This window comes from Micropterus dolomieu, linkage group LG01, assembly GCF_021292245.1.
Source record: "Micropterus dolomieu isolate WLL.071019.BEF.003 ecotype Adirondacks linkage group LG01, ASM2129224v1, whole genome shotgun sequence".
Classification (NCBI taxonomy): domain Eukaryota; kingdom Metazoa; phylum Chordata; class Actinopteri; order Centrarchiformes; family Centrarchidae; genus Micropterus; species Micropterus dolomieu.
Genome location: NC_060150.1, coordinates 43,496,549 through 43,508,753, shown reverse-complemented (window position 1 = coordinate 43,508,753; position 12,205 = coordinate 43,496,549). Strand labels below are relative to the sequence as shown.

At 39.8% G+C, this 12,205-nt stretch overlaps 1 protein-coding gene across 3 annotated transcripts in view; it reads left to right on the top strand.

Annotated features, from left to right (window-relative positions):
* The window catches only part of LOC123963177 (cadherin-12-like), a 64,932-nt gene extending 54,390 nt beyond the window's left edge, over positions 1–10,542 (top strand). For 2 of the 3 annotated variants that reach the window (XM_046040021.1, XM_046039931.1), the window contains 4 exons: positions 827–944; positions 5,324–5,441; positions 7,222–7,473; positions 9,939–10,542. In XM_046040021.1, the coding sequence (XP_045895977.1) occupies positions 827–944; positions 5,324–5,441; positions 7,222–7,473; positions 9,939–10,450 (1,000 nt within the window). In that variant the 3' untranslated portion in view covers positions 10,451–10,542. Of the gene's footprint in view, positions 1–822; positions 945–5,323; positions 5,442–7,221; positions 7,474–9,938 lie in introns of all 3 variants that reach the window. The other variant, XM_046039844.1, reaches the window with a different exon arrangement.
* The last annotated feature ends 1,663 nt before the right edge of the window (positions 10,543–12,205 follow it).

The following is a 12,205-nucleotide window of genomic DNA, read 5'->3' as shown; positions in this document are numbered from 1 at the left end:
GTTCCCCCCCCCCCCCCCTCCCCTGCATTCTTCTGAACCACCCACCTACACACAAACCTACGCACCTACGCACCCATGCACTGGTACTCACACAAACAAGTGCACACTAAGCCCCCCACTGCAGAGAAAAGCCTATTCCCACAACAAATCCATAAAGTTTACCTTACTTGGGCTTTCATACAAAAAGAACATTTCCCCGTTGTGCCCCTGCAGTGAGGAAACATTGTAACAAACAACCCTGGATTCAAGTTAGTTCCTCTCAAGGGGGCTTTCACACTATAATTAATATGGGCTGTACATCTCATAGCTAAAACCCATAACAGAATCTGAGGAGAAATAAAAACCTGTAAAGAAAATTTTCTCTCTATAGAGCCATATTCCATAATGTGAGACATGCTTTATTTGTAGGCAGCGCATGGGAAGCATTTACAGTGTGTTTTTATTTAATCCTCCTTTTCATCATCAATCAAAAGTGTCATACAGCAACAACGGCGTCTGGGTACAATTTATGCACCGTGTTCCAGACACATCAATGGCTTTCTAGCAGACACATTTAACCAGAGTGACCAACAGTGGGCGAGCAGCTAGGCGCTTTAGCATCTGCTCAAAGACACTCTGACCGGACACTTGGGCATGACAGCCGCTTTAACCACTTGGCAATCCTACATCAGCAGTCATAAACATTTATGCTTTTATGCTCATCACATGATGGTAATACTTTAGATATCCACATGATGTCAGTGCTGTGAATTATTTTTGTATTCATGCAACACTATCTAGTCCAGAGTCCTTACTAAAACACTTCTATTTTTTTTTCTCCAGATAGTCCTGTTCTAACCAGTCGAGTGGCCGTCACTGTCCACGTGTTGGACATCAACGAGTTCCCACCTGAACTTGCCAGTCCTTATGAGACCTTTGTGTGTGAAAATGCCAAAATGGGACAGGTATGTTCACATTTACTCTCTTCCCTGCCTCTTTCTGTGTACACACCATGCGCTTGTGGCATTGAACACAGCAACTGTTCTAGTATGTGTTGATTTTTCAGTGAGTTGACAACTGTTGATTGGAGTGTTGTTTGTCCTCCCATAGAGCTGATATGGCTTCAAGGTGGTTGTTGAAAACTATCTGAAGGTGTTAAATTGAATCTGAAAGGTGTAGATTTATATAAACTCTGGCAAAGAGTCATTGTTTACACTTAATAAGAAACAAATGCCGATTTTGTGGTGTGTGGAGATAAGATTTAGTGGTATTTTTCTGCTTTTTGGAGCCCCATATTGCTGTTAGTAAATACACACATTTAGCTCTCACATTGATACCTAACAGAGGGTTGGTTTCCAGTCTTTTACTCAAGGTCACTTGAATAAAATATTTTATTTCAAGGCAGTTTGCAGAGAACTCTTCAGCACAGAGTATGAATCAAAATCTTGAACTGATTGTTTCATATAGTTCGATTTAGCAGGAGAAGCAATCATAAAGCACGGCAGTACTTTGCATATCAGCAACCTAGAGTACATTTCAGATGATATATTTGAGATGCAGTGGAGAATTTGCCTGTGCGCATTGTAAACCACCTGTGCCTGTAAATTAGCCCATTAACTAGCGTCTATATGCAGTTAGCATTCTGAGGGAACTGCTTCTGTGGCAGTCTATCAAATTGCTGTAGACTCCTCATCACATTGAGGATGTTTTCCGGTGCTATCAAAACAACGGCTTTGTCCTGTATTTGAAGGCATCACTTTATTCCTCACGTGAAGTTGGCTGTGTTATGTTTTCAGCCATCAAGATCGACTGAAAACACATTTTTCTTAAAGGCCCTAAAAAACCACTTTTCTTTCAATGAGCTGCTTACTGCGATGGGATTCTACATAAATGCAGTTTTTTTTGCCAAATCTTATTTCCCTTGAGAGATCTCAGACTGTTTAACTGTCAGTGCTCTTCTCACTGGTTGGAGGGGTGAAGGGCTCAGTTCGAAAATTGTGATGTCCTGTACATATATCCAATGTTTTAATGAAAATCTGATAACAGTTGTAGGGTTTTTATGTTACTAGGGCACTGTCAATCAAATCTGCTCATACCACATCCACACAGTCCTGATGAAGATTAGCTGATTTGATAGTGTTATATATAATATATATCTGTATTTAATCATAAATATTTAAATATATAGAGAAATTATTTGAAACCGAATATTATTTGAAAGTTTTCAGTGACTTTAAGGATAAATAGATCTTTACATTTGCTTGCACAACTTCTGCCCTGTAATCTTTTCCATTCAGCTATTCAGTACATATTTTGACAAATGAAACCATAAAGGGTTCAACTAGGGATCTATTATAAGATTGCAGACCAGGTACAGAGAAATACATATTTTAACATATTTAGAAAATTACAAAAAGACAAATCAAAGTCAAAAAGGCAGAAAAAAAGTTCAAGACTAGACAGCTGTAGCCCTACATTCAGACCAGCTGCAATAATCATATGATAAATCAAGTCACTTTTATTTACATAGCATTTATAGCTGCTTTCCAAGTGAGACAGATGGGTAAGAATGTGCCTCAATACAGGTCCATATTTAAAGGAATACTACCTAAAAGGCAATAATACATAATGTAATACAATAGATATAATACCGAGAAGGCAAGACTAAAATGGGTGAAAAAACCTTCTTTCCTCTCCTTTTGCCTAATCCTCTCCTCTCCTCTGCCTTACTTTAATCCCCTGCTTTTAGTCTCCTCTTTTCCCTCCTATTTTTCCCCTCTCTCCTCCTCTCCTCCCTTGCCCTCCAGTGCAGAGTATACACTTTCCTCCAGTGTTTCCACAGCATGATTCCACCAGGTGTTGTGCACAGCTGGTGGATGATAAAGAATTGCAGATCCTTGTAAAATCCATCACATGTCTCTCTCTAGATGATTATCTGCACTCTCACTGCTGAAAAACATACAAACCGCTTGTTTTGGAGTGCCTCATGCTGTGGCTTAACTTCCCATGGAAAATAATCTGTAAGCAGGACCTATCCATAGTAGCCAAGCAAGAGAAGCAACTGACTATTTGCATGTAAATGTGTGGGGAGAGCAGGAAGGAGAGTGGCCCAAGACCTTAAGCTGAGATTAGAAAATAAAAATGGTCAGGGCTGTGTCAAAATAATACAGTGGAATATTTCCTTATTTACTGTACTGAGTCCTGACCGGTCAACTGTGTCCAGTGTGAAATGAGAAAAAGCAACCACAAAGGAATCATAAAACAAGAATATATATATACCACTGTGCATTTAGATATACTTAGGACAGCCAGAGCTATAATGTGTCCTTTATTCTTTAATGTATTTCCTTAGCCTTTTATAATGCCGCATTGAAATGCTATCCTACTCAATCAGTTTGTTACGCTGCAATAATTACATTTACATTTACAGTATTTAGCTGGCACTCTTATCTTGCTTTACTTACAATGCAGCTGAGTGCAAAAGCAGAATACACTTAAAGCCATTTAACATACACAATAGCACCCGGTAATCAGCAGTTACAGCTGCAGCAGCTCCACTTATAATTGAGAAGAGGTCGGAAGCACTTTTAAATCCAAGAAAAGAAAGGTCAGAGCTTTTACATGATACATTCTAATTAACAGTGTAATTAGAAAATAAAACAAACTTTACTGCTGATTTCAAATACTGATGTCTTAGCTCTGACACTGCAAAACTGTATGTTTTACAGCGATTTTCTGTAATTGCAGGAAGGAAATGCCATGGTGGAAATACGTGAAGTAAAAAAGTATGGAATTATTTGGATTTCTGCATAAATTGGTTATAAAATGTGATCTGATCTTCATTTAAGTCACAACAATAAACAAACACAATCTGCTTAATCTAACATTTTATGGCAAATTTAAGCAGAAATCCAGGTAATTCCAAAGGGTTCACATATTTTTTTCCTGCTACTGTATTAATAATGGGTTTTCATTAGAGCTGAAAGGATGCCAGCAGTTTTTTTTTTTGTCCTTTTCCTGTTATTCTAAACTGAAAATATTTGGTGTTTCTTCCTTTTTTGGACAGTTAATAGTATTAATAATATTTGTTAGACAGGGAATGAGGGGAGTGAGTGAGGGGTATGACATGCACGATTTTAAGACATCCTATTGAACTGTGGTAACGTTTGATTGGCATAAGCAATTATTTCTGACATAACTAATTTACTGAAAAAAAAAATCTATAGATTAAATGCAAGTGAATGTAACTGTTAGTTCATCACTAAGCTAATGTGGTCACTGGAAATCAATAGTGTGAAGTGTACAGCTGCTGTGGGGTACACAACGGAGCACTCATCACACCTGGTGTCAGGGTTTACTCCCCTGCAGGAAGTTTAATTCAAATACTGAGAGGGGAAAGAGAGAGAGAGCAGCATAGTCAGGGTGATGTAACACGGAAGGAGGGCTGATTAGTGTCCCCTGCATGTGGGGGATCCAGGGCCAAGGCATCAGGTCTGCAGCAGGTCAAGCCCTGTGAGCGGGGAAGAGCAGACTGGTAGCACAGCTGGGCTGGCTGGACAGCTGGTTTCAGACAAAGCTCTGAGACATTTGGGGAAGAGAAAAAGGTAGAAAGCAGTCAGCAGTCTGGTACAGAGGCAGATGAATAAGCAGTCTGTGTCTAGCAGGGTGGAAGTACAAAGAGGTTAGAGGCTAGATGGCTAGATGTTGTTTCAGTAAATTCTTTTACACATTTTCATATATAAGTCATCCAGTTTGTGCTGCAGTACATATGAGTAGATGCTGGATTGATCAAAATGTGTCTTTATACTATAAAACAACTAGTTTGTCTTCATGACCGTTGAGCAAGCTCCAGCAGTCACACCATCACAATATGTTTTGAGGTGATCTAGAAATTTCAATCAAATGCTCAGCAACTGTATCCAGAACTACCAAGAGAACAATTAACGGCCTTGTTTTAGCACTGACAGGTCTGACATGCAGTCAGTTCAGGACTAGTTGACACTTCTGTTGAATAATTTCACATTTTCTGCCAGAACAATTTGACCTGTAGGAGTTCTGTTTTCCATTACAGATACACATTTGACATTGAGATAGCTACTCAAAACAAAATCCCCAACTGTGTAAATCCACAGACAGTTTGCTGTCAGTATAGAGATGAAAAGGTTGCCAGTCTACAACTAATGTACCCGATACAGACAGGTCCACTAGAAAAGATAACCTTTAACTAAACTAAAGATAACCTTTAACTGTTTGGAAAAAAACAACAACTATTAAATGCCAATTGAAACCTAAGTAAACTAAGAATGACTACCTTTTTTAATGTTGTGTTTTTCATTTATACCAGGTGATTCAAACATTCAGTGCAAAAGACCAGGATCTACCAACTGCTGGACAACAGTTCTCCTTCAAATCACCAAGGGAAGATATAAAAAACAAGAATTTCACCATCCGGGACTTTGGAAGTGAGTGTTCCTGTATTTTGACAACACCTCTTCTTGGTGACATGGCAAATCAGTACAGCTGACTGATTTTTGACTATTTAGCCTGAGGGCATATCTCCTAGTAACACACACTGTCACAATTTATGCAGCTTCATCTTTTAAACCATGGAAACCACTTCACTCTCACCATTAAAAAGCTGTTCTTTACACCTGACAAATGCTTACAACCCAGCAATATGAATGATAAAGAAATGGTGCCTGCAATCAATAAGCGTGTATTAGAGAGGAGGCAGATTTATTGCTTTTTATAAAAGTATTATTTTGCGAGATCACACAAAGAGCTCTAAAATATTTGTAAATGATGTTGAAAGTGTGAAAGAAAATCAACTTAAGGTATATTATATTACAGTTGAATTTGGGGGCAAATAATCCAACAAATAGAACCATTATTACTTCAATTTTAATAGTTACCCTTAAATCTCTAGATGAAACTCGTTAGTTTGGAATTAGGACAACCACCCTCTCAAGTTAAATTGTTACTAGCTGAAGTCTGTTGCTTAAAGCTTATATGAGTGGCATGTCTCAATGCTAAAAATAACTTCAACACATGCAGTCAGACGTCTCACGATAAGGTCATGTATGACACTGCAGTGTGCACTGACCAAGCCCTTTGAAGTCCAACCAGAAAAATGGGTAATGAAAAGTGGGACATGGCAGGATGGGCGCAGGGAAACGAATGAATTCACCATCCTTGACAGGCCCAGGTCCGAACCTCTGATGCAGTTTTACCTTTTGGACACACTGTCTTGCAGTTTCCTGACTGCCAGAGGCCCTGCATGCACACTCTCCAGATACAGAGTGAGATCTGATAGGCAGGGACAGAAAATACAAACACCACGGGCACTGTGAACAGGTTCAGCAAGAGAGAGAGAGGCAGCCCAAACAAAATCACAGTTGTGCACAACATGCAAGGTGTGCTAAAATGCCTGACCTCCTGTCAAGAAAAAGTGCCAGGCTTCGTCAGTGGAACAAACCTGGCTTGACAGGGGTCAGACAGTCTAGCTGTAGCAGACAGAACCAGGCAGGTCCAACCTGACACATTCCCTCTCCCTCGTATACATTGTCGACCTCTATTCCACTCGCCATCCTTGCACCTCCGGCTGTCTTCCCAAGTTGTTCCCTTTGTTTGCTCTTATGTATCTTTTTATCTATTATCTCTCATTGCTAATCTGTTGTTTCTCTTGAGTGATACTGCCTGCACAAAGAGATAACAAAATAACAACACATCCCAATTGTTCTCACATTGCATGTAGACAGAAAAAGCTTCGCAGTCTTTCACGGAATGATGTACTGGGTGTGGTTAGACTCTATCAGCTTTTAAATTAAGCAGTGTAAAATGGCGAGAGCTTTGATAAGACAACTCTTTGATACATTGCAGTTTTTCTTCCCATTCAGAAAGGATTTGATATCAAACATAAAAAGTTATCAGACTTTGAAAAGTTGTATTTATCTTCTCATACTTGGACCTCCAGACTTGTAGCTCAGAGGCCTGAGGCCTGATTGATGTGAGATTATACACGCTGGAACATTTTCTTTTGCTTTGGCCAGAACACTGTCTAACCTGTATAGATCAAGGAATAAGCACTTGCTGCACTACTTCAGACCTTTCCTTACACATTTGGAAGATTCTTTTAATCAAAGACCACACACCCTTTCAAAATCAGATCAGATTGCTTTATGTTTTTTTGTTGTTTTTTTATGGCCGATTGCAAAATGTCTCCTTTTTTCCCCCTTTTTCTAGACAACACAGCTGGAATTGTGACAAAGCGGAGTGGCTTTAGACGGCGTTTGCAGGAGATCTACTTCCTTCCTGTGGTAATTGACGATAATGGCTACCCACCCAAGAGCAGCACAGGCACCTTGACCATCCGTGTATGTGGCTGTGAATCAGATGGTTCCCTGCTAACGTGCAGCGCAGAAGCCATCTTTCTCCCAGTGGGTCTCAGCACAGGAGCTCTGATTGCCATCCTTCTATGTATCATCATCCTGTTAGGTGAGACCTGTTGTCTTCTGGCTTGTAAACATTCTCCATTTTAACACAGTTTCACTGATAATCCTAAAGGAAACAGGGAATTGTTTTACAGTTCGACAACTGAAATATGAATGTGAATCTAAATCTATTAATTTTGTCTTGCCATTTTTGACAACACCTGACTCTAAACATGCTGAGCTGTCCATCAGACTTGGACTGGCGTCTCTCCAGGAGCGTCCACAGTTAATTATAGAACCCATATGAATTTGGTCATTCAATGAGACGTTCAAGATTGGAGGGCGGGACGGTTGGCTCTATAAACTCAATCCAATCTTGGTGCCCTGTGGCTGCCTCCCAGGCTAAAGCTTTTACATTTCACACAAGGTCATGGTTATAAAACTCCTCCTTAATTCTCTGCTATTAATGTCCAAACTCATCTACATAGCACAAAGGAAGTAAATGTAAGTTTATGGGATCATTTTCTGAATCATGAATATGGGATGGTCGCTTGTTAAAGAAGTTCCTATTTAAGTCAAGGGTAGCCATGACCTTTGAATTGAGGTGTATTTACATTTCTCTATCTCGGGCTAATAAATTGTCCAACAAAGAATCCACTGTTAAATTACTATGACTCATCATAAATCATAAAGTTTCATTGTTTTATATGTGAGGGAACATAAAAGCACATGGTCAAATTTACTGGTGTGCTATAGAGCTGTTGGTGTGTTCACTTCATCTGAGAAGAATGTCTTCAAAGCTCCAAGTCGACTCGCCCCCAAGGCTGAAGCTGATGCCAAACTGTCATGCTGTCCTTGAGAAGAAAAGTGGCAGAGAAAATCAGAACTCACACTGAGAACATTTCCATAGAGCCACTTACTTCCTGTGCAGGATTTGTCAGGATGACCTAGTTGTCCTGTGAGGAAAAATGATGAGGTAAATTAAACAAACCAGCTCAGAGACTTTCATCTACATTGCTGTTTCTCCCAACCTGATGTGTATTGGCTGTGCCCACAAGCTGTGTTCAACCGGTGTGTCCTATAATAACAGGCTGTTGTTGAAGTCTATGTAGCTGCCACTGGGGGGAGCTGGAACACTATTCACAGGTTGATAAAATCGCTTGGGAGTAAAGGGAGGTAGAAAGGAAGTGAGATATAGAAAGGATGAAAGGAAGAGACCTACTTAAAGCTTTTTATTTATTTATTTATTGGACTTTTCCATATGAATTATTTGAGTTTTAGCCTGGCTATAGCTCTTCCTCCTATACAGACCTGTATATTAAAAACCAGATGGAATTTTACTGCATTTTTCACTGAGGAGACAGAGAGAGGGACACAGAAGGAGACACATTGCACCGAGAGGAAAAAAGGAGAAAAGGAGAAAAGGAGATGTATTGTAACGTTATGTGCTGAAAATCAAACAGCAGTGCTACAGTTTCTAAAATGTGCAGAACCTCAAGCAACCAAAATTGCTGGGTGCTTAAACCATTGCTCACCTGTACAATTTTATATATTTATATAGTTCTGTTATAAGTATGTAATTCTGCAAAAGCCACAAAAACAATTAAATTCCCAGCAGGCACTGAGTTGCAGGTCATGCAGGTCTGGACACTGAGATTGAATCTGGGCCAAATTTGGATAAAACTGTGTTTTACATGTCTAGGTTACATATAGCCAGATTCAATTGGACTTCATTTACAGTATCTCAGTGTGAAGCCGGTTTAAACTACATCATTTAAATGCTGCTGAAACATAGGTTAAGCCTACATATAAACCAAATATCTAAAATACTGACATCCAGAGCTCTAATTTCTAAACATGGTTAAGAGTTACAGCTATGCTAGCAGTGATGTGAGTCTGTAGCCACAGTGGTGCTTTGAGCTTAAAGGGATATTTCACCACTGGAAAAATTGTTTTATTTATAAAACTATGCATTAGAAAGATAACCTACAGCAACCAGAATGCGCTGGGTACATTGCCTTCCAAGACCAATCCCACTCCCAAACTTCACCACCTCCGCCGGGTCACAAACAGTGTATGTGCTGGTTGTGGTTGTTTTTTTCTTTCCATATTCTTTTTGGGATCCCGAAGTATGTCTCCTAAAGCTTTGGTGAATTACACATCGACTTCACTCTGTGCCACTATCCTCACCGGCTGGAGATGCTTGACTGTTTACTGTGGCGGCCGCTTCTACTTCCATATGCTGTAATTCCTCCACGCTGTATTCTGGCTCATACAAGTATCCCTGAATGTCTGATTCCAGCATTACACTATTAAAATAATTTTCTTCCATATCTACAAGAACATTGGACAGTGTGTTTTAATTCCGGACACAAAATATGCAAAAGTATAACCTGTAGTTTGAACAACCGCCCTAGAGCCGGCAAATAAATCCACAAATACATGGGGAGCTGTGGGTGCAGGCAACACAGTGGGAAATACATTGTTCACAGTGGTCTAATATGTAGCTCTCTTTTTTTGTACCCCCAGTTATTGTGGTCCTCTATGTGGGCTTGAGGCGGCAGAAGAAAAAGGAAACCCTCATGTCATCCAAAGAGGACATCCGGGATAATGTGATCCACTATGATGATGAAGGAGGGGGGGAGGAGGACACGCACGCATTTGACATGGGAACCCTTCGTAACCCCAAGGTTGTCAAAGAGAACCTGTACCGCAGGGACGTCAAACCTGAGATGAAGAGAGGTGCCAGGGCACCTGTCTCTCAGGACAGCGCCGACATCCGTGATTTTATCAACCAGCGTCTGAAAGAACATGACACGGACAACTCAGCCCCACCCTATGACTCCCTGGCCACGTATGCTTATGAGGGCAATGGCTCCGTGGCTGAGTCACTCAGCTCAATCGAGTCCCTCGCTATAGACCTCGAGGAGGACTATGATTACCTCAGTGACTGGGGGCCCCGCTTTAAGACACTGGCAGGGATATTTGGGGAGCAGTCAGAAACTCAGTCAGACTCAACCATCACGGAGAACACACATTGATGTTATTCACAGACTCGAAAAGCAAATATGTAACAATGTTCTTTTGGCCGATGACACACAATATTTTACCATTGTTTTCCTCCTATGTCATCATTTATCATCTTTTTCCAGCTCATGTTTTCTATTTTATCTGGTACTTTATCATGCTCTGTCCCAAAATTGTAAAAAAAAAAAAAAAAAAAAGAGGGAACATATTGTAACATGATTAGATGAACAAAGGAGTCGTTCAATTATCTTTCAATTGAATGTTGCTTCTTGTCTTACACTTTGCTTCCTCTTGGGGAATACACACAGACATGGAAATGTTGTCATTTCCTAGAACATCCTTAAAAGTGCCTCGATATAATTGTTCTTCACTTGCTATTTCATGCCACATATCCAGTGTTGTTCCTTAGAACCCCATAGGTTAAGCTGATTCAGTCAGCATACTGTGCTCTGACTGGCTGAGGCATCTACCAAGACCAATGTTAACTCTGTGGGGACAATGAAGTGGCCCGAGTTTGGCCAAAGATGTTTTGAATGTTATTTATTGTTCTATTTATTTATTGACTGATTGAGTTTGATTAGATTTTTGTGTATTTATCTATTTATCTCTCAGTCATCAATCTGTACTTTTTATTTTTGGAGACACACGAGGAATTTTGTAATTAATCAAGGCCCACATGAAAATGTATGTTTCTGTTAGGTGGGTCCTGTGAATAGACTTGTACTAGAGTTGTAAAATAAATTAGGGCTAAATATTGCAGTTCAGTCATGTAATAAACACAGTTTTCTTAAATAAACCACACTTGGACAAAATCCCTCTCTGCATTTATTTATTCGTCTCACATTACTTCTGATCTATTATTTAAAGGTTCCATATTATGCTCATTTTAAGGTTCATGCTTTTATTTTGGACGTCTACTAGAAAATGTTTACATGCTTTTTTCAAAAAACACATTATTTTTCTAATACTGTCCATTGCTTCAGCACCTCACTTCACCTCTCTTGCCTCTCTTAGCTCTTGTCTCTTTAAGGACCCTCTTTCTAAAAGCCCACTTTTTTTCTGATTAGTTAACTTTTGGAAGCCTGCCAAGGTGCAGGAACTAGCTGGCATAGCACTGAATCGAAGTGCAGAGATAGGTCTGACTATGCGAGACTAGGCCTCACTAATTACAGTACAGAAACACAACTTTATACCTTTATTCACTGGATTATATTTTATGGAGAAAATATTTATTTAAATTAATATTTATTTATATTACAAGCACAACCTTCCTGGAAGAGAGGATTTACTTTACAGCTAATTGGATTTCTTCAGACAAATCAACAAATAAAAGCTTTCAAAGGATGTATTTCCAGATTCGCTGAACATCCCCATGCTGTGGAAAGGCAGTCATGATGCAAGAATTTCAAATCAAATAGAGGCTTCATTATGGTATGAAATGGCCCTATACCTGCAATTATTGAATAGTGGCTCATACCTTTCTTGCTGTGGTCTGGTGACGACATAATGGGAGGTCTGGATGAAAGCCAAAGCATTCAGTAACATACAATGCAAAGCCTATAAGTGTGAAGTGATTCCTCTTTCTGTCTCTCTATCACATCAAACCGGTCTACCTCAAGGCTGAGCTTCAGTAAATGTGTGGTGATGTGTGTTTGCATAGGCATTATGCAATCTATAACCGCTGCAGGCAGCAGGAATCGCACACCTTTACCACCCTTAGTTATGGTGGTCTGTAACTGATACAACCAGTGTAGCCACATTTTCAAAAA